The 23,743-nt window shown below is 39.1% G+C and overlaps 1 protein-coding gene across 2 annotated transcripts in view; it reads right to left on the bottom strand.

Annotated features, from left to right (window-relative positions):
- The window catches only part of zc3h3 (zinc finger CCCH-type containing 3), a 56,528-nt gene that overhangs the window by 13,054 nt on the left and 19,731 nt on the right, over positions 1-23,743 (bottom strand). For both annotated transcript variants that reach the window (XM_055051658.1, XM_055051667.1), the window contains exons 4-7: positions 13,872-14,022; positions 3,932-4,095; positions 1,653-1,704; positions 1,110-1,265 (exon numbers count right to left, since the gene is read on the bottom strand). In XM_055051658.1, coding sequence (XP_054907633.1) covers positions 1,110-1,265; positions 1,653-1,704; positions 3,932-4,095; positions 13,872-14,022 — 523 coding nt within the window. The remainder of the gene's footprint in view (positions 1-1,109; positions 1,266-1,652; positions 1,705-3,931; positions 4,096-13,871; positions 14,023-23,743) is intronic.

Genomic DNA, 23,743 nt, shown 5'->3' with positions numbered 1-23,743 from the left:
GCTAGAAGGAGCTAATTTTTTAAAATATTTTAGCCAAGATGACTCATCACTTTCTTTACCATGAAAAAACTATTACACTTTATTTTTCTCCAGTAATCCAGTGCCAGTCTCAAACTATTACAACTACAGGGTTTTTCAAGACCAGTCAGATATAGTCTCAAAGGTAATTTCATACTAAGCTTAAATATCTGCTTACAGACCTCAACACAGGCTAATGACTCCAGAGAGGAAGGGGAAAAAAAACTAGGTCAAGATAAAGGAAGCCGATTTTAAAAACTGGGCTTGAACATCTAAGTTTGATCATTCATTTACAAATCACATCATCTATTCTTCCACTAAACTTTAACCCAGATTATGCTTCAGACATTATATAATTTGTCTGAAGCATGAAAAAACATAACTTGTTCCACTTGTGCTACACATTTTACTACACAATATATGTGTCACATGTGAAGCACATTACTCCATAATGTAATGAACACAGATGAGGTACACAGTAAAACATTTCACATATTAAAGGTTTCTTCATTTGTGTTAAGTATGGTATAATTTACAGGTGCAATGTGTTACCACACAATATCACAGTCACTTAAAACGTGGTAAAACTTTGAAAAGGTTTTAAACAGGCTTCAATTTATCCCAAAGGTTTTAGATGAGCTACATAAGTAGCTCCTAGATTTGCATATTCAGCAATTTCTCAATCATGAGACAACAGCAAGTCTGACTGTATTAAACATATTTCCTATGTGCAAAACATTCGCTTACTGTATGTTCCATACATGTGATTTAACATTTCAAATGTCACATGAGATTAAACACATTCACATATTTAACTGGGTCCATTGAGTTAAATAATTGAGGCAAATTATGTCTTAATTATTTAACTCTGTTCAGAAAATTTCACTTCAATTGAGAAAATTTAAACCTTACATTGTGGATTTTATTATTCAGGGACATTTTCCTTCCATTTCTATTTGTCCTCAAGAGAACCTATTTGTTCTCTGTTCGCAGTTGATAAAAAAATACAAAAGAACTTAAGTGCAAGTTTTAAAAGGTAAAGTTGAAATTGGAGTTGTGTCTGTTTTGTTGTTCTTGTACATGAAGGTTACCTTGTGCAGACAGCCACTTTGTCAGGATCATGTATGAAGGGACAACTTGTGCCACGGTTACACTTGCCAAAGCGGTTGTAATACATGCAGTACTGCTTTTGTTGCTTTTTCTGTCGAGCGTGTCTGATGATGGCAATGCTCCGCTGGACAGCACGACTAGAGATGGACAAAGCACAACAATCCACAACAAACATTAGGTCTGAGGTAAGATAGGAAACTTTTCAGCAGAGTTAATGTTTCAGTTCTGGACCATTTGAGTGTTTCTGGGTAAAAGTGTTCTCAATATACTAATTTTAAAGGATTACTTCTGGACTCATAGTCCGGAGCTGATGGCGATGAAAGGCACTTAATACTGTGGGAGAGTGAGGAGGATCAAATGCAAACATGCTGGCTGGATTTAGTTTCATGAACGTGCTGTCATTTTAAGAGCGCTTGCAGGATGACCCATATTTAACTGTGGATCATTTAAAACTTTGATAAACTTTTTTGCAAGAGTAATTAAAATGGTCCTGCAGTGGTACGTAAGAGGATATAAACTATTACCTGGCTAAATGACGGGCCAGGGCCGGAGACGTGTGTGCACTGGAGGACTTTCCTGAGGAGGAAGGAGGAAAAGATATTAATAATTCAAAATCGTATGTTTATGGTTTCACCCAAAACACAAAAAATATCATCAATGAGTTCTGGCAATATTAGTAGAAACACAAGAAATATGCAGATTTGTGCTGTTACACTTTGCAGAGATTAGAAAGATGAACACAACATGTTGAATAATGTCACGTATAAATGTTGGTTCAAATAAATTCCTGTAGAATGTTCTACCACAATAAATACTAAAAAAAAATATTTGATTTACTAACAGCCTTGAGAATTCAGCATGTGACCCGTTAAAGCATGAACAGTCGGCATAAACCTGATCCAGAATTTACAACTGGCTAGTTGTAAATTCTAGTGCACATTCATGAATGATGCACATTCATGAACTCCTTCAAATTGAAATATGCTGTGAAATGTTAGCACAATATTACAAGCAAGTACATCCACATGGTGATAAAAGCATGGCTGCATATTCGAATGAGCCCAAAAGAAGTCAAAGGTTTTTATCCATTAGTTATCCCCGAGTAGCTTTCTTGTTTTAGGTTTAATCTAAAAGATAAAAACTACTCTCTATACCAGATGTGACACAAATTAAGCCTCCACTGTTTGCGCATGTGTGTGTGGACACATGCAATAAGAACCTGAGAAGTGACAGGATATTTATACTGTGGTGGATTGACACATTGAAGCCAAGACAAATCGTGACGTCCCTTTTTGGTGTGAGGACATCAGAAATAGCCAATGGATGAAAAGGTGTGTCAAAGTTGGAGGAGGCTATGAAAGGGTGAGGATGTTAAGGGTGCAGTTTATCTTGATCATGATGCTAAATTTGGAACTTTCTGGCTCACAATGCTCTCCTCAAGGATCAGTCATTTGGCGTTGCTCAGAACAGAGGGTGGAGAGCTTTTCAAGATGTGAAATCAGAGCTCCTGCTGGACAGAAACCTGATGCATGTTTCTGGAGGATGCAGAAACAGCGTGAAAAAGCATGTTGGGATGCCAGTCACGAGTTGAAAAGAACACAGGCTCTTCAATTTCACCTGCAGGTTTAGTTGCACAGGAATGTGTGAAAGAGAGGCAGGAAAGGGAAGTGGGAAGAGGCCGATCAGGGCTTTAATCTACACCAGCCACTTCTCCAGGCCCTCCCCCTGGCCGCTCTGACAGATGACAACTTTATTATTTCAGATGGCAAATCCAGCCTGCTCCCCTAAGTCTATTAGGAAGTATGTGGACGGAGTTCCAGCCACAAACATGAGTAAACACTGCTGTATCGCCTCAGGATGTACACACGCTTACAGTCATGGACCACCGGCAGCAGTCCTCAACAGAACTGGCTGTAAAACCCAAACAGTCTGTAATTTTAATACCAGCTGAAATGTGTCCACATCGCTGAATGAAAAAAGCTAAAAACCAAAAAGAAGCCTGAACAGCAGGTAAGATTTGTGGTCCAGTTCACTTATTATTCTCTCAGACCACTCCTGATTGAGAGCCAAACTCTTAAGTTAAAACCACAGTAGTTGTTAATGTATAATGACTACTGTGTATATATATATATATATATATATATATATATATATATATATATATATATATATATATATATATATATATATATATAGACACACAAGATTTAATTAGTGCAAATAAGAATGGTATTGATCTGGGTACTATCACTGTTAAGTGATCATCAGGGATGATCAACCTAAAGGTAAAAGTCTACACAGTTTGTATCCAGGATGTGTGGGGTCACCAGAGATGTTAGCAGCCCATTTCCAGACTCTAGGCCTGGACCAGGACAGACTGAATAATGGAAGCCTCTTACATCAGTTTTTGATGTAAGCAGAGAAGAAAAACTGAATGATTATGAGCTGGAACACCTCATCACAGCTCAGGAAGTTGGTGGAATCTGTGCAGCACAGAAGTGAAGCAGTTGTCAGAAGTAGTAGTAAGTTCAGTGAGTCAGAAAAAAATTCTACATCTTCAATTAATTCAGAGTTTGTACAAAAGATATTTGAGTTTATATTGGAATAAAATGCTGATACAGATTTTTTTAGCAGTTATTATTCTCTCTGTTTCTGTGGAATGGTAACACATTTGAGAACTTGTTTCCTCATCTTTTGATTTGGAATAGAGTTTCCAACAAAATAAATTAAAGAATGTTGAGCTTTAAGCAGGCCTCTATTATGTTAGCCACAATTCATATTTGAGACTCCTGACCACCTGTACCTCTCCGGTCGATCGATGTTTGTAATGCCACCGTGCGGGACAGCTTATTGGCAGAGACCCGGTACAGCGAGCCTCGGATCCAGCACATCTCCATCCCTGTCCAGCGTCGGCTGGATGGTTGGTGCCTGTCGTGAGGAGATCGTAGGCGGTTCTGAAGGAAAGTCCTGAGAGAAAGGAAGTTTGGTCAGATTTGAAGTGAGGCTTTTATATGATAACAGTGATCAGTTTAGTTTTAGTTAAACTGTTTAAAGTGCTCAGATCAGACTGTTTGAATCAGAATATTATCAGCTCATCCCTCTGTTAATTCCACACCACTTCCACCCTCCAGTTCTTCCACAATACCTCCCCTATTCACTTTATGTTTCCCATCCTGTAGTCGCCCCCTCCCCTCTTCCTCCCATGTCACAGCACTCTGTTAAATTGCTCCTCTAATGGAAAGGACGGCAGTGTGGAAATGGAGAGAATTGAAAAGAGGAGAGGAGGAAATCAATGAGATAATAGGCAGGGCAGGGGGCCAGAGCAGCGAGGTTGGCCCCTACACTGGAGTGTACAGACCATACACACAGACACACACACTCCTGCTACAGTATGTACAATGCACACAATCACAGCTCTCTGCATCCAGGATCCAGTCAGTGGGCTGCTGCATGTGTACGGAGGTTGGACATGGAGGCTGCTGGGTGGTGGTGGGGCGGTGCAGGGGTTATGGCGATAAATTGCGCTGTCCTGTCACTTCTATTTGGGGTGGATTGGGGCTGGTGTGCAGGGCGCCGCTGGTGGTAATTTGCTGCCGTATTTCAGATGGGCTGGAAATGGGTTTAGAGCGAGAGTTCATGCCTCCCATTACAGAGAAAAGAGAGGGTTACCCCGAACACACGGCTTGCACAAAACAACCTGCATGGACGTTTGACGCGTGCAGGGCTGCTGTACTGTTGCAAATAACAGGGGAAAAAGTAAATATCAACTCTCAGCTGCGTTCACGTCCATGAAGCACCTGAGCGTGAGCCATAACTCAGCAGCACAGACACTTGGTTTCACTGCTACAAGATCAGTGGCTGCCCTACACGGGGCAAATGCAGCCAGGGGAGCCGTAATGGGGGCTAATGTTGAAGCTCTGACTGCCACCCAGGGAGGCTTAAACAAGAACAGGGTGGCCCCCACAACTACAATGGAGGTTAATGGGCATATGACATGAGTAGTTAACACAGACAGCAGTTAACCCTGACACAGGGCTACAGTCTGAGGGGGGCTCTGGGAAGGTTATTGCTCTCTGTATTAGAATGTTTATCCACTGACTTTGAATATCAGAGTGACAGAAATACTGAGTTCATTGCAGTTTGTGGTGTATTTATGCGCCATCAGGTTTCAGACAGATCATAGATAATTCCACACACGTTCCTCTTTAAATGTTCTCTGAGGCACCTTCTGAAAACAAGAATGTCATGTTGGGAGAACTCTCCTCTGCTTCCTTTTTCCATCACACAAACAGTTCCCCCTGATCACCAGCTGTTTATTGTTACAGTTCATTGAAACTGCAGTGACTGTGTATGAGCAGATGTTGAACTGGGGAACTCTAGGACGTATGAACAGAAAATGGATGGGAAACGAAGGATGGACAGATGAATGAATGAGCTATGGATAGATAAATGGGTGTATGTATGTATATATGTATGTATGTATGTATGGATGGATGGATGGATGGATGGGTGGCTGGACGGAACTCTAATCTTCTTTCATCCAGTTTTCAGAGACCTTGTTGGAAAGAGACACTAGTATTGTGGTGCATTCACGATCCATTGCTGCATACATGATGCTGTTGCACTCAGAAAACCAATCATGGTCCAGAATGTTTTCAGGTCAGCTTTAGATATTCATAGTCATGGTTGAAAACTGCTGAGGTAGAAATATGTATAATTATAATAGAATATAATAATTCAGTTATACTAATGTAATAGAATAAAGTAGGGAATTTGTTCTTTGAACAGACACATAAAATTGATTAGGAAATAAACGACAAAGCATAAAAGGAGAAGTACTTGGAACTCAGAGTTACAGCTTAACTAAAGAGAAAAATGTCTGTCAAGGCACCCAGCACAACGACATAATTTCAAAAGCATGCATAGTAAATTTTCCCCCAGGGAATAGAAGCACTTTAACACTACACTTCCCACAATTCAGTGCAGCAATAGGAGCTCATTAAAGTGGAAATGAGATCAACACTTTCAACAAAATATTTTCAGTTGTTTCAGTAGTAAAAGAGAATAAATTACAAAAGTATCAACAGTGCATATACCAACTAAATTTTCTATCTTCTACAAGCTAGAAAATTCATGCAAAAGGATGCACTTACAAGATAAAAGGAAATCAGCGTGAATGATAAAGTTAGGATGTAGTTTTTTCTGTTTCATTGCATTTTACAAAATTAGCAGAGAAACATCTGGAATAAAAAGTTGTATTCTAAATTCAATGTGACTAGTAAAAATAATCATTAAGTTTTGTTTTAGCTGGGTTTCGCATATGTTTTACAGTGACTGCTCTATAAAACAACACTATATAATCTCTGCTCCTATTAGAAATAAGGATGATCAATCATGGGAGAAAAAATTTAACAATGCACTGAATGGCCCCCCAAAAAACTAAAAAGATCCATCAGAAAAAGGTTGCGCTCAGCGGACTGCCTTCAGTTTTGATTAACACAGGTTGATGCCTTTGGTTTGATAAGCTTCTGTAATGTCACAAAATTTACATCCATCCAATGTCGCATATATTTTTCACCAAGATTATGTATTGATGATAGGAGAGTCTGGCTGCTGTGCAAAGCCTTCTCAAGTCCATCAAAGAGATTGTGTTAGGTCTGGACCGTGGTGGTCGAGTCGTGTGAAAATGATATCCCACACTCGCTGAACTATTCTCACACAACATGAGGCTAATGAATCCTGGCATTGTCATGGAAATATGTCTGTGACATTATAAAGGAAATCCATTAATGGGATATGCAGGTCATTAAGAATATTCAGGTAGTCATGACTTCACTCCTCAGTCTGGGCAGATAATGTTGCTGAACCTTTGCCTGACCAACTACAGCAATTATAGTAGTTTCTCCTTAGATATTTTCTCTGCTTGATGCAGAGAAAACCCACAAGATGACTCTCAAAATAAGAAGAAAAAAGAAGCAAATTATTGCATCAGCTGTGGTTAAATAACCTGTTTCCAGCTGTAAGATAATTGCTCACACAATAATTATCCAATATCCTATTGGCTTAGTAAAATTAGGTAACAACTTTTTTTGGGCATGTGGTGTATTTTGACTGGTGCTCTTAAACCTCTCTTTGTAAAACAGTTGATCCGAAAGTGATCATTCAGAATGGGTTGTTGGGTCAGACCTTACAAAAACGGATTGGAAATCATAAATAAAATTCTGATCAGGGCTTGGGTTTGTTTATTAGATCAGTTTATTGCATGATTAAACCACAAATAAAAGTTTGCATATATTTTTTGAGTAAATATATACTTCAAACATTGAAAAATAGAAACAAATCAGCATACATTACTTGTTATTACTTGACAGTGTCTTTTAAGTCTTAGGAATGTTTTTTAGGCCTTTGGTGAGATGTGTAATTTTGCATACCTAGCCACCTATAGGTGCGATAAAAAAAACAAAAACTGGAAGATGATGTCTGGAGGTCAAAGCAAAAGAACTTAAACTCATCAAAAACGAACAGTGAAAAATACAGAGGGAAAAAGGAAGAAACGGAGGACAGAAAGAAGGGCAAAAAGAAGCTCCCCTGAGACGAGTGTGTTTGTGTGGGCAGGTGTGCGTGTGAGTGTGCGGTCAGCTCGGACTGCACGATGCACAGATAAAGGAGAGCGCAATTCAGCACTACGGGTTGATGAATGATCTGACTTTTGTTTTAGTGACAGGGAAGAATTTGGAGGGTCGCGCGACTGCTCAGAATAATGCTGCCCTTGTCTATTTGTCTGCAACCCAAGCATTAGTGAGCTCATATTGGGAAACAGTTACCCTTGAAAGAAAGCACAGCAAAAACATTCACCTGGATAACTCTGAAGGCAAGAACTGCTGCTCCTGTCCAGGTGCCTAACAGACACCAAGACAGCAGAGAAAGACTTACCAGGAGTAGAGTGCGGTAAAAGGACCCTTCGGGGGAGAAAAAACATGGGACTGTAAGCGACAGACAAATGGCTAATGTGATAAGTAATGAGTAAATGAGTGAAGTGGGGGATAAAAGAGGATGTACAGGACTGGGAATGCGGGAAAAGGAGGAGAGAAGTGAAGAAGAGGGAGCACTGCTGCACTTTATTGCCCAGTCTCTTACATCCTGTGCTGATCGATACTGAAGCACTAAAGAAGATGAGCGTTTGGACCAGGAGTGTGTGTGTATGTTTGTGTGTCCACAGAAATACAGCATACACAATCTCTTAGAAACTATGCTTATGGAATCATTGCCACGTTGCAAACTTTGACACGAATGTGAGAAATAATGTGGAAAATGAGTGACAGAGGCTAAAACAAAGAAAAAAAAACATATAAAAAGGAGAAAAAAACAGAGATATAGTCCAAACAAAATGATGGAGCGTTAAAGACTGCATAAGAGGGGTGATTCAGGGGGGTGTGAGAGAGATGAAGAAAAGCCCGACTTGTAATTTATCCTCCAGAGTGCATGCTTTACGGCTTTCTTAATTCAACTCCTGATACTATTAATGGAGTTAATGTTGAGATTATATCTATTTTCTGGTGGCGGGGCCTGAAATACTGCAGTTAAGCCCACCCCCTTCCACTCTCCTCTTTCAGACTGCCACCCAGCAGTAAATCACCCCCTGGCTCCACCATCTTCTAAAACTGGGTAAGAGCATGGCATACTGGGTAGAGAGGCTCACTTCTGGAAATACTTAGGAATTTCAGAGGCTTTATTCACAGAAGAATTTGGACTTTTAAATTTTTCTAACAGTTTTCAACAGTTGTTTATTTTATTAGCCAGATGAAACAAAGCCTTATAGTGAATTTGACAATTATATTTTTATTATATGCATTTTTTGTTCAGCGTACAATTCAGCTTCACTTAAAAAGGAGACTTCTGTTGCTCTTTATAACTGGTAGGTGCTCACAAAAAGGAAGGATGTTCTTGTTGGTCTCAATGTATAACAATTCCCCAACATAACAGCTTAACAGAAAATAAAAAAAGGTGTCAATTCTAATAAAATAATTCCTATAGAGAGTACTCCTATATTCTTTCATGTAAAAAGAGAAACAAAGAAAGAAAGACAGAAACAAAGAAAGGAAAAATATTTAATAGCTGAAGTGCTATCCTTCATGTGAGTAAAAAAAATCACCTTGATAAGAAGGGTACTGTTTTCCCTACACTGAACATTGCAGACAGAATAGGCAAACTAAAGTTATAATGCTAAAGTTTTTTTAATACTTTTATGCATAATGTTATGCTTAAACTCCATCTTCACTTGTAAATTAATTTCTATCAATGTTCTTGTAGTGCCAACAATGAGATTGCAATTGTATTGCAGATGGATGGCAAACTATACATCTAGTTGATTTTAGGCTCCTTTCACACATAAATCAGTTTGGGTCAATAAAACATTACAAGTAGCTTGTTTGGTCTGCTGTTAATTTGCAAATTAATGGAGTTCCAAAGTGTTATTGTAGAAACCCGTTGCTGCAGAAGTTAAAAGTCTCATTAATTTTTCCCATAGTCAATGTGATCTGGCTATGAGTTGCCATATATTTCCTGAGAGGTTGATCAGCAGCAGACCAAGATACTCGCCTATCAGCTCAAATGATTTATAACTGCGTCTGAAAACATTTGGTCGACTCATTAAAGACAGTGGCATAATATCAATGCAGACATTAAAGATAGCTCTGAACCTTGGCAAGTAAGCTGGCAATACCTTACTTTTAAAATCTGCAACAACAGTGTCGCATTTTACCTGACTTGACTACATCCAAGGTCTGTGGATGTTGTTGCATTCTGACACTGGAACATAGATGGTTTCAGAAAAAGTCTGATTTGAAAGATGTGGCCAAAGACACAGTAATGGCACAGGGGCAAAGCATACATAGAGGCCTCAGTCCTCTGTCTGGCAGTCGCAGGTTTTAATCCTGGCCTGTTGATCGTTGCCAACCACCCACTTCCATATCCACTCAGCTAAATAAAGGTCACTAGAGCCAAAAAAATCCTTTAAAACATTTTTAAAGATATGAAGAAAATGAAGAATATGAAGACTGATGTTTTTAAACTAAAACAGCCATTCAGCCATTGGAGTTTCTTCCTGCTTGTTGTTTATCTGAGAAGCGTTACATGTAATGCTTCAAAGAACTGGGAGGACACGACCTTTAAGAGGCATTTATTATTAAAATGATGTGCAGGGGTAATGGGCGACAGCCCAGGAACCGCTGCACCGATCTTCGGACATGAACCTGCTGGCCCTCACAGGTCTCAGAGTCTGCTTCCAGGTCTGGTCAAGTGACACCTCCATTTTTGGTCCATTCGAACCACAGACTGGTTCCCACACAGTTTGTGGTTCGAGCGCTCTTCGCTCGTTCCATCCATGTCAACGGGCCCAGGTGGACATGTGACCTCCCATATCCAAGACCTTCCTTAAAAACAGTTAACAGGCCACAATGCAACACAGCAGAGGGCTGTCACAAGCAGGACAATCTATATGTAAAAACCACTGCCTTCTTTCTGCTTACTTTTGTACCAAGGGATGTGTAGTTCATGTTGGGTGAAGCGTAACATTCAGTTTAATGGCAAGAAAATTGCTAAATGACCTGTACAGGGCTTTATCTAGTTCAGAGGATTCTAGTCATTCACATGCTGATGGTGCTAAGCTACATTATAGCTGCAGCTGCTCTGGGACAGTCTGAAAAATGCAAAGTTGCCATACACCAACAGGCAAAGCGGGTAAACTGTCTTACCCAAAGACAACGACTGAGACAGAGTCGGGGGTTTGAACCAGCAACCATCTGGTTACAGAATGAACTCTGACCACCATCTCCACTGTCACCCCAAAGAAGTGTAAAGCACTAAGAAGAAAACTAAGCAACTTTAGCTAATCTTTTTGTCTGTATGAATAGAAGAGAAATTTCAAAGGTTGCATCTATACATGATCGATGACATGTATAGATGACCTACAGGTCAGCATAGGCGGTGTTCTTTATTCAGTTCAATAGGAGACAGAGCTCTGAAACACACTCAATACAAATAAATTTCAAATGATTTTCTATAAACTTTACATTGGAAAGTGTAAATGAAATCTCAAGTATTTTCTAACCAAAACCTTTGTGAATTGGAGGTTTAAACATTACATAAACATTTGTTTAAGAAAAAGGACCTTAGAGTAGGAGTGTAGCGACACAATAATCTCACAATACAATGTGATATGCAATATTCTAATTACAATATGATATGTATCATGATATTTGCCAAACGATACGATTCGATATGATTTGATGCACTTTTACGATTTTCTGAAAGATTTTAGAGGGGCAGAGTGATGTTAGTGACATTTTGTGTTCCACAGACTTGGATTTAATTAACTGAAAACTGATTAAAAGCACCAACTACAAAATACCTGACTGATTGGACAGAATCTAACAATCTACAGCTGGGGAAAATGAGTCAAAGATGCAGTGAGAAAACTTGTTTCTGTCATTTAATTCATGTGGATTTCACATAAAACTCAAAATTTCAACTGTGATCTGGGGAGATTATCAGCCTCTGTAGACTCTCAATATGCAAATGATTGCACTTATGTTTTTCTTTTGGACATATTGTGGTTGCATAAGCCTATGGACCCCTAGCAGATGAAAAATCCATACCTTCCAAGGGTGGAAAAAAAATCGATAAATATCGTAGAATTTATATAATTATACAGTTCTCCCTTAGAGGAAAAACAACTCTATGATTTTTGATGGGGGTTTGTTATGTGCTATACAATAGTTACAGCTATTAAGACACTGAAAACTATGTTGTCTTTAATCAAATCTGAAAAACATCTAGGATTTCTACAGATTCATGGTCGCAGTAAAGATTATTAGTTTCTTTACATAAATGACAAAATCAGATGTAAATCTACTTTAATATTTAACTAACAAAATAAAAAGTTCAGAGTCTCCAGTAAGGTCAAAACTATTTAGACCTTGTGTTAAGTTGCTGGTTAAGGCTGTTGTTTTTAGAGCAGCACATGCTTCAGCAATGAGCATCAACAGAGATAAGAGCTGAAGACCTATGTGGACCAGGATATGTAGGTGTGATAGGCCAAAGACAAAGAGTGGCACTCAATAGTTAAGAGCAAAGAATATGAGCTCATGCACCACTCAATAGCATCAAATTGATAAAAGGAGCTGCTGGTTTTTGGAATTCGACTGTTAGATAACCTTGAGACATTAACGAGTAAGAGGACCCCGTCCCAGAGGACCTGACCTGTCCCCCTCCATTCCTATCTCTCTCCTCAATTGTACACACATTGTGATATTTCACAGCATGTCAACGGGCTCAAATTGAAAATCCCTTGATGAATCAATATTTACTGCAGCAGCTAAATGAATAGTAATAAGTCACCAGAGAGGCTGCAGCCAGCCACGTTCCTGGCCTCTCTGTCTCACCAAATCTGGATTATACAAAATAATGACCCCTCTCCCACTTCCTCAATTCCTTCATCCCTTCAAAAATAAGGTTGGACAGAATAAAAAACAAATAAAAGTTAGTGAAAATGTACAGTTATAAACCTTTTTAAACAAAAATTAAAGATCCACAAGTTCTTATTTTGGGATATAACCTTTTCAAAAAACAAGAGCTGGAGAGAAGTTTTTCTTAAAACCTCATTTTGCAAGAACCTGGGAAATATTTGAATAGTCAATAAAAACAGTAATAAAAAAATTTCTACGAAATACCACAAAATTATTTTTACTGCGGGGCCAAAAAGTAAAAACTACATTATAATCCTTTCAATATTTTACTTGCCCTTTTCCTGTTTCTCTTCATAAACATGATGCCATGTTCTTTCTTCCACAGAGCTTGACAAGAAAACCTCCTTCAAGGTCTGGTGTGCCCAACTTTTTAAAAACCTTTCAGCTTTTACTCTATGGTTATTCAAAACCAATTATATTGTGCAATTTGTATTGTGTGTTTCTGGTCAGTTGAGATTAGATTTAAAGAAAATTGAAACCTGGTAAAGAAAAGACCATTGAGTTGTTGAAACCCTAACGCTGCCTTGGAAATTAGCAAGTTTTTTGATCCCATGACTTCTAGGAAAAATCCAAGAACTTAGCATATTCTTTGTGCTAAGTTGCTGGTCAAAGTTGTCATTTTCAGAGCAGCATGTGCTTCAGCGATGAGCAACTGCTCGGTTGCAATTATGCAATCCAATAGGAACTACTATTTATCAAAGTAAAATTTGCCTGTCTGTAAAAAACAAGGCTGAAGCAGACACTAAAACATGAGATTTTGCTTGCCTGAGGTCATCCAAGTATATTGAGGTATCCAGATCTGTGTGACTAAATGCACATCTGTAAATCCACTGAAAATGGGCTGAGAATGAAGAAATGTAAAATCCTGGGACAAGTCAAAGCCTAAACTTTGATCTCATTTAGCTATTGTGAAGGCTATTACAGACAATAGTAGTGGTATATCTGAAAGACTCCCAAGCATAAACATACATAACTCGCTGTTGGAAAAGAGTTGGACTTGAGCAAATAGTGATTTACATCAAGAAGAATGGCATAAGAGATAAAAGCTCTACTAACTGTTAAAGATAAGTGGTGCTGTAATGACTTACGGAGGAAGAGCCACCCATTGTGGTTGGAGCTTAGTGATGTCAACATTTTATTCTCTAATAATTTCCTTTCCTTTCCATGCTTCCGGCTGATGCCAGTGATTAAAAAAAAACTAATGTTATCATATATTACCTGGCTGACTGGATCTTCCTGGCTCGCCAGGAGAGCGCTGTGTTGTAGTGCAGCGTGTGTGCAGCACTTGTACCCGGACGGGTCACCATCTTGTAGCGGGTCCTAAACACCCGCTTGCAGGCAGGGCTTAGATGGGATGTGGAGACAGCATCTGTGAACAGTAGTAATTAGGAATGGATGAATCTGACCACACACAAAACAGAAGCTAAGGTAAATCTATCCAGTCAGCATATCAACAAATGCACATTCACGTAACTTCAAACATGCACACACACACACACACACACACACACACACACACACACACACACACACACACACACACACACGCACACACACACACACACGCACACACACACACACACCCCACACACACACACACACACACACACACACACACACACACACACACACACACACACACACACACACCACAGCACGCACGCACACACACACACACGCACACACGCACACACACACACACACACAGATACACGCAGGTTTGAAGACTCTGGCAGGTGTGCTCTTTAATAAGCTTCACATATAAAAATGAAAGGGAATAACAGAGGCAGAATTTTTATGAGTCTAATAAATCATGTGCTCTGTCTCTCTGTGCTGTGCCTTCATCCCTCCTGCCCAGCCTCCCTCCTTCCTTCTCACTTTAAGTCTCATTCGTTATATCTTTTTACAAATCCATCAGAGAAGACACACGAGACTAGAGCGATTGGAATGGGGAAAAAAAGAGGAGCGCTTGTGTTTTTATTTATTTATTTGTCTGCATATCCATCATGTTGTTTTATGAAGGCCTGGTTTGGATGACACTCCCACACAAAGAACTGAATTTACATTGTGGATAATCCGAGGTCCTGTTCACATCAGTTTACCAAGACTGAAGGCGTCGCAGGAACAGAGTGTGTCTACTCAAGTCTGAAATAAAACATGGGCAAGGTTTTATTCTTCGCAGTTGCCAAAGCTGTCTGCTGCATCTGGCAGTTGATGCTAAATACAAAACCCTGAGAAGTGGCCAACAACTTTTATTAACTCTTCAGGCAACAGAAAATGCTGAACTTTGTTCAAATAAAACAACAGGATTAGGATCCAATTTTTGCTGTAAGTTGCTTAAACTTTTAAAAAACTTAAAGTAAGTAGAGTTATCACCCCACTGACACTCTTTGAGTTATGTATTTAAAGCACACAAGCTAAGAGAAGAGCTCATCAGCATAATCACATCTAAATGGGTAAAAAAAAAATGTTTTGAATTGGTCATGTCATACTTACATTAAAGTCAATGTCATACTTAAATCCAGTCAAGATGATGTTGGATGACCTTAAAAAGGGCATTTGTAAAGTGAACTATTGTAGCTGAATTAAAACAATACTGCAAAGAAGATTGTAAAGACTCCTTGGTAGTTATCACAAACAGTTGATAATGGTAGCCATGAAGTGTCCCACAACCATTAATCAGGAGACAATTGCTTCTTCCCACAGAGCCAGACTGGTTTAACTGAAGAAAATATGAAATATCTTTGTGTTATTAATATAAGATTTTAAGTGGTATCAGTATATCACTAGCTCCACATTTTTATTAGAATAATCATACTGCCCAAAATGTCATCATGTGCACTTCTTCTAACCCTAACCCCCTGCCTCTATGGCAGAGACAGCACTCAGTCTTCCTAATGAGCGAAGCCCACAGCGCGGTCGGAGGAGTGAGAGGGATAACAGATGAGTTTATGTATCTGATGACAAGCTCACTTTGTATCATCTTTTTCGCGCAAGTCTTTAAAACCCACACCATTTTAATTAGTGTCCAATAACAAAGCATGAACTACAAAGCTGTGGTAGCAAACAATACAGTGATTTAAACTTTCACACCTTCTGCCTCCCCTCCCAGGTGTTAGGCTGCAACGCGGCCTCCCAGGCCGCGTTGCAGCCCTGGAAAAGTAGGAGACTCTAGGCAAACATTTAGCTCAGAACTAATCAGAGTTAGGAGAGCTGCTGAGACGTCTGCTGAAGAAAAGCGAAAGCTAACACATAAGCACATATGAAGCCTTTAAATTAACATGTGCATATATAACATAATGAAATCACTGTGAAACAGTACGTAATAGCACCCAGTCTTAAGTAGGTGAAATAAAAACCTGTTCTGAATTAAAGGCTAAACTTTGAGAAAGTAGATTGCTGAGCTATGCATTTTACAGCCATACAAAAGAAGAAAAAATAGTTATTACCATCACTTTTATCTTTATCACAGCACTCCCAAAAAATTTTCAGATACAATTTTAAGTCCATATCACCCACTCCAACATTTATTTTTTCAATATTGTAACTTTTAAAGATTGTAGGGACTCAGCAGTAAATTTCATTCTACAGATCATAAAGGTTAAAGGTTGAGTGCTGCGTTACCAAAGAAGAACACAGCAAAAGAGAGGACAGTAAAGAGAACAAGCGCAGTGGTGCTGATTTTTAGAGAGCTGCCCAGCTTGAAGTTACTTTTCTCCCAAGTCTGTATTGCAGTCAGTGTGATTTGCACACCCACTCAGATGACAAATAAGGCTTGTCAAAGGTGTTGCCATGATTCCCACCCCACAACCTTGTACATGCCCGTCCCTAACCAGGACCTTAATCCGTCTCTAAATCCTTGCTGCCAACAGCATGATGGTCACTATGTTTGGGATGCTGACACACAGCTGTTCCACCACGGCTGCTGTTTAATGGCACCTGGTGGTAGAGTTTGTCCTTTGATATATATTTGAGTGTGTGTGTGTGTGTGTGTGTGTGTTTGGGGGGGGGGGGGGGGGGGGGGAGGGTGCGTGTGTGTATGTGTTTGTATGGGAGCATGGATGGATGGACGGTGCTGCGTTGATTGTAAACCAATGCAGGTTGTGTTGGTTGAGTGGGTCTGGGAGCACTGGGGTCTCAATCTTTCAGTGAAGAACCATGACCAATGAGCATGTGAACACACTCACACACTCCTGGGGTCTCAATCTTTCCTTAATAGACCTTTGACAGTGGACTGCCTTGCAAGTGGCGCTCGGCTCTAGGAAGACACATGCAGTCCGCACAGTGCCCATCCATCTCTCCCTGACGCACTGCCGTGAATCCACAGATAATCTACTCCCGCTGCCTCACCATGCACTCATCGCTCTGTCTGCAACCAGTCTCCCATCTCGCTCACATAAACTGTAGGTTTAAAACGTGTCCTTATGGGAGGTATCGTGGCAAAGTCTCAGTGAACAGTTAGGTTCCAAAGTGGAGTTAATTTATTTTTTTTAGATTTACAAGTAGGCTATATTTAACAAACTGAGACTATGCTGGTTTCCATGTTTTCATCTTGTCATTGTAATTTCTGAAGAGTTATACTTTTTATTAAATATGGCTGCCTCTACAGTAAAAATATAGAGGCAGCATTCTGGTTTATTTAAAATAAAACAACCACAACCTGCACAACTTTATGTCATGTTTCCTCTAAGATTACAGGCCTGATCCGCTTCCATTAAACCAGCTTAAAATCTGGTCAAAACTCTATAAAAATAAAAATAAAAATCACTGACTTAAATGCTGCTTTGTCAGCATAAAGTGACAGATGGGGCATCACACGAATGGATCTGTATGTGATGAACAGTGTAGACCCCTTTGCTAAGATGACTGAGCCTCATAAATGGTGTGGACTAGGCTTTGAGAAAAGTTCTGCCTCTTGATCCTTCAGCCCTCTGACTGAGGCGGCTGACAGGTCACAATACAGAACATTCAATCCTCCATCCTCTTATGAATCTACCCAAAGTCTGCTCCTTCATACCTGACGGCTGCTTCCAATGAACAGCAGTCTCTGCATGCCCCCTCACCGGGACAAGCTGATGGATAATAAATCTTATTATTGACAGTGTCTGTTCCTGCTGCCATTCCATGCTCCCCTCCCCTGGGGCTCATCTTCTGACTCCCACAGCTCCAGCGCTCTCACAGAAGACAGCCGTGTCATGCTAACATCAGACTTAACAAGGGAGTTACCACAATTTAGTAACACAGTGTGAGCCAGCACAGGGATGATAACATGATCTCTGCATGTTTGACACTCAGTGATGCTTTTTGACACACTATCTGGAGGTGCCAGGACAGTTTAATGCCAAGCCGTACTGACATAGAACTTCATTCCTTGTTCTTAAAAAGCCTACATCCCCTTACTCATGCTGCATTCAATATTTGAGCTATTGCTCATTCTTAAATTGGGACAGGATATCTGAATTGGTGCTTAAGCTTGTGTTTTTACACAAAGAATGTATTTAGCCGCCTTTCATCAATACTTTGTAGCAATGTTTTTTTCTGAAATGACAGTTATCCAACATTGTGGAGCACTTTATCAAGTCCCAGGACTCCAAAGAGCTTTACACTGTATTCAGTCAATCACCCATTCATATAATTTCCTCAGATTGAAAAGCCCCTAAAAGTGAAATATAATTAGAAAATATGAGGCTTTAAGGGGTCAGGGATTCCTAAAACAAAATGCTCATGTGAAGTCATACTTTACATGAGCTTAATTTATTCCTGAAGACTAAAAACATGAGTTGATTCAGACACTCAGTGTAACTGCAAATGTGATGACTAACAGATGGTTCAGTTCCTCTTTGCCTCATGACTACATTAATGCATGACTGCAAGTTAGCTAACATAGGAAAACAACTTTTTATATAATTTACCACTAAACAAAAACAAACATTTTGCCCCATCTGCTGAATCTGCTTCAGGATTTTAGAGGAATACTTGAGGGATCTACAACCATGTGTGCATGAAGAAATGACTTGGCACAAACTGTTGGGTCAATGAGGCCACCCACAGAAACTGTAGACCTCTGGCGTTTGCTGTGAGCAGATGATGCCAGCCAGCAAGGGTGGTAGTGATGTCATGTCACCTCACTTCACAGGGGCGTGTTTAAAAGCAGGGTGATGGTTGGGGGAGAAAATTGATGTGTGTGTGTGTGGTAGGGTATTCGCTTGTGGCTCGTCCATCATCATAGCGGAGTCATAAGCTGTAAACGACACCAGCTGACCAGGGAAAGTAGGGCAGGAGGAACCCTCTACTCAAATTAACAGCAAAGGGTTGCTGCATAAAACAAATTTTATAGAAACTAGGAAGATGTAAGATCAGACTGTGTATTTATTTTGTGTTTTAAGTTAATCCGTTGGGGTACTGACATGTTTTTGGTATGAAATTATCAATGTGAGAATATAAAATCTGTTACTGACAAGTTTTACACATTTTGAAGGGGACCAAGTGTGGAAAGTTCCCATTCGGCATATTTTTATATATCCATTTGGATCTCAGATGAATCTTAAAACAGCCCAACTTGTCAAGTCACTGAAAACAAAGTTAGACATGTTCCTAAGAAAAACAAATATTTTACATTAAATAATTGAATCTAAACTGACACAAAATGCATAATAAAATAAAAAAAATCTTACACATTTTTATAAGTTATTTTGTAAAAGATTATATTGATTAAATACAAAATTTTAGATATTAGTAGGGTGAGTTATAAAGTTAACAATTGACAAACAATCATAAAAAAAAAAAAAACAATATTTAAGGTTTATTCATAAATAAAATCTGCTTTAAAAGAAGTAACTTTTTCTTTTACGGCCTCCTCTCGTTGAAAAAGATGTTTAACCTGAATTTAGAGAAACTGTACAAAGAGCTTGTCAAAGCTCCCTCTCTGTTTGCTCCAAACTTGCGGAAGAATGTAACATGGGAAGAACAAGCCAACCTTATTTTGGGTACAGATCATCCTATAGTCAAAATAAGGTTGTACAGTTTTAACAGGAGTGGTGCCAATAACTGAGGAGACAAGTTAACCCTGACAAAAAAGCCATTGATAAAAAGCTTTTGAGGGGTTCAAAGAGGAGAGTCTTTTGTTTCTTCATTGTAGTAAATATGTAATCTTTAAAAATGATATGTTGATTTTAAGTTCAATTAGTTATAGATTGAATTGAAGTGTAAACTCTTTTACTGGCATTGTCTCTAAACATTGAACACACAAAGATTTCTTTTCCTTATGTTGAGGAATATGCGATGAGACAACATCCTTGATGAATAATTAAGTAATAGCTTCAATATATGCTTTTCCAGAGCAATTGAATGATCCTGCAGCCTTAAAGAACATCAATAATCTAAATAAGACATGATGAAAACATGTTTTCCCTGAGAACTAAACATCGACCTCGACCTGATCCCGAGAGCTGTCAAGATCTTTAACCTTGATCAACATTCCCTCATTCCCTCGAGCAAATCCAGTTGTGTCCCATGATGTTTGTGTCACACATGTTAAAGTCATGCCTGCTCAAAAGGATGATGCTGGCTGTCAATCAGCAGATTCCATTACACACATCAGGACGAAGAGCCCAATGCTTTGTCCACTTCGGGACAGTCATTATTACATAAGTTAGAAGTGCATCTATGTGTGAGCACACTAATTGTGCTCACACATAGATGTGAATGGAAGAGTAAGTGTGGCTTATAAAGTGTTTGTCTCTGAGAGGTTGGGCCACTTGGAGGTTAAGTGAGAGACAAGACAATATTCCACCAGGAACATGAACTTCTGCCCTGGAAATATGGAAAGACCTCTAAGCTAATAAACAACCCTAACAGGGGCAGCATTGACCACCGACATGCTCCACTGACAGAGTGACAGTTTGGTCTTTTTTTTTCCTTTCAAAATGTGAAATGCAGAGAAGTTAATATTTACAGTATTTTTTATCTGAACAAAAACAATGTCAGCATTTTATCTCAATTCTTACATTGGTTTAGAAAATAGTAAAACAAAATAAAATTTCATATTTTTCAAGACAGTTTAGGAATTCTTGATTGATTGATTCCATTTTATTGTTCTTTAAATTGCTCTTGCATCTTATATAAAAAGAAACAATTTGGCACATTTCATAAGGTATGGATGCCAACAGCCTTTTGTCAAAAATATTAGCTATTCTTCAAAAGCAAGTACAAATTAGGGACTTAAATCAAGAAAGGCTCTGGTAATAGTTCAAGCAGTGGACTGCCTATAGATTTTCCAGTTTTAAATGATTGACATTCTCTCCAGCACAAAGTCACAACCATATGGATCAAATTCAGAAATCATGTATCTAAATACAGTCAGTTTCCCCTTTGTAACATTGCTGCTATGTGGTCAACAAAGTAATAAGATTCCAGGTAAAACACTCAGAATTAAGTTCTCTCCTAGCTGTCCTGAGACACTGTGTGATTTCTTTGTTGAAATTTTTGTTGCTACAAACAGAAAATGACTTTTGCTTGGACATGTTGGCTGACGAGACTGTTGCAGTGAAATGAAGCAACACTGAGAAAGAAAGAATGTTGGTTTGACCCCTTCATACTGAGTGATGGGTTGAGGACACATGCCGTATTCTGCAGTTTGTCAGTCACCACACACAGGGAGAGCAGAGGTGGATCACCGGTGTAGATTTAAAGCAGAACTGAGCTCCTGGTAGCAGACGCCAGAATGATGCACATCCATCATGTTGCTGATTCTTTTGGGTTAGTGAGTGATGAGCCCCAGTCAGCCGGTCGGACACCGAGTCTCAACTTCTGTTTCAGCCACAGAGTGAGAGACAAGGACGTGATGTACATGGCCAATGGGAGTCACTCTGGCATCATGAATGTGTCAAAGTGTTAAGAGAGAAAGGAGACACCAGAGGATGCTACTGCGCTAAAAGTATTTACAGAGTGTTCCCTCCAGGACTGCAACTGAAAAAAATAAAAAATTATACCCCAAATAGTCTGATCTAACAAATTTTACTTCAAACAAAAAGAAAGAAAGTAATCATTTCTACTAACAAAGTCCATCTTTTGATCATTATATTTTGAATAGTATTTGTAAAGTCTATCTACAGTTATATTTATTTTCTTAAAATAAACGTAAGCAAAAATATAAAATTAATAGTAGCTATGTCACTAGCTTCCAAATGTTTGATGTTTCCTGGTTGTTCTGCTCTTCATAGAGTTACTCTAATAATCCCATATTAATTATTATTTAACTGAACCATCTCTCTGTCGGCTATTATCCCCATCTGGACGATTGTTGCAAATTTGCCACAATCTGCTCCTGGTCTCATTCAATACAGCCATAATAATTTGTGTACCGCACTAATATGAGTTGATTCTTATGCCGTCTAATGCCTAATTTGTCTCATTGGCCAGCTAAACATATACATTTTAGGTAATTGGGATCTACAATTTGCACTTTTCTACCGTTGTGAGACAGTGTTGTGCTACCTGGAGCTGTAAGTGGTGCTAATAACATTTCTGTACAACAAGTGTCCACATTTTTATGACTATATCAAAACTGTCAAATTTGTCTTTCCAATAATCAAGTGAAAGTTGTAGGGGGGCTTTTTGGCCAGCTGACTAGCAGTAAGCAGTGGCATGAGCAGTGCTGAAAATGAGATACAGTCACACCTTCAATAGTGAGGGGTTCTGAACCAATCCAAACTATCTCAGGAAGCCCATTATGAATGTGTTAATGTAAAGGTTTGCATGTCAAATAGTCCAAAGAGTGTAGATTTCCTGATGATCAAGGTCAATGAGACTGATATTTGACCTCGGAGTCTGTGTGTAATGAAAAGAACTAGCTCGAATAACTAAAGAACTGATGGTTCACTTTGGCCCTTAGCCTTGATCAGATCTATAAGAGGAGGTCAGGCTCTTGACATTAGCGACATAAAAAGTGAGGGTTCACAGGTTAAAGATCAATAGGGACAAAAGGTGTGGAAGACTGGCTGGCCAGGGTGCTAATTTGGGAAGGGTGTAAAGGTCAAAGCGCTTTCACTTCCCCCCCCCCCCTCTGATTCTGTGGAAGAGCAGTAAGCAGGACAGCCCAAGAATAAACAGGCTACTTTCAGACTTTTTCTTGCTAATTCTCTCCAGGAATTTACTTGTTTCTCTTCACCAACTTTAGCTGCAATAGTAAGCCTTTATGGCATTAACTCGGGGTTGTTACCTTGTATGTCTACATATGTGTCCTTAGCACTTTTTGCCCTTTTCTTGTGTAGCATCCTCACCCATTCATGGCCCACTCTTTTCACAGTGGCACTCTGGGTACAGCTGCCAGGGTCTAATTGGTCCCTTTGGGCCCAGAGGGAGCTGGCAGCGGTCCGCTAAAGTGCTGATCACAACCAAGAGGAGTGGGCATCTGCTAGGAAGAAACACTACTGCTGAACCGCTGGCATGAATACCCAACGCACACACACATTTATATATGTACTTAGCCATATACACAGTGAAAGGTCTTTCAAAGTCACAGCAGGCTAAAGTATAGCATAACTAGATGTAGCACAGATATGTTCAAATAATAATAATACAAAAAAAACCTTATGATGCCTAACAGAAAATCACAGCAAGATTCATAGATGTTTTTCTCCTTGTGATATTTTAAAGCTACATGAATCACCATAAGAAAATTATGATATAAGAACCTTCTACAATTATCACAACATCTAATGCTTTTTATCTGTTTTATTTCTTTGGTCAGGATTGCCAACATCACTTTCTTAAAAATGGCTAAAAACTTTTGAAACAGATAAGATCAAACATACTAACAGTTTTCCCTCATTTATATAATCCATTTGTATCTTTACTATCCTTCAATCGATGACTGTTCTTCCTGACGTTTAAGCAGTAATCTATTAGCTCAGTTTGTCTGAAAAACACTGAACATTGCAAAGCCGGATCGCATTACATAAATATTCACTTTTCTCAGAAATATACGAAATGCAAGATATGTGGTTGACATTTTTATTGAATCTTGCTCATTAATCATAATGCTTACTGACTTTTAATGCATGCAAAGTATGAGTATGTACATTTACATT

The sequence above is a fragment of the Poeciliopsis prolifica genome, unplaced genomic scaffold (assembly GCF_027474105.1).
Source record: "Poeciliopsis prolifica strain line A6 unplaced genomic scaffold, Auburn_PproV2 SCAFFOLD002, whole genome shotgun sequence".
Classification (NCBI taxonomy): domain Eukaryota; kingdom Metazoa; phylum Chordata; class Actinopteri; order Cyprinodontiformes; family Poeciliidae; genus Poeciliopsis; species Poeciliopsis prolifica.
Note: the sequence above shows the minus strand (reverse complement) of the source record. Positions and strands in the feature narration are given on the sequence as shown.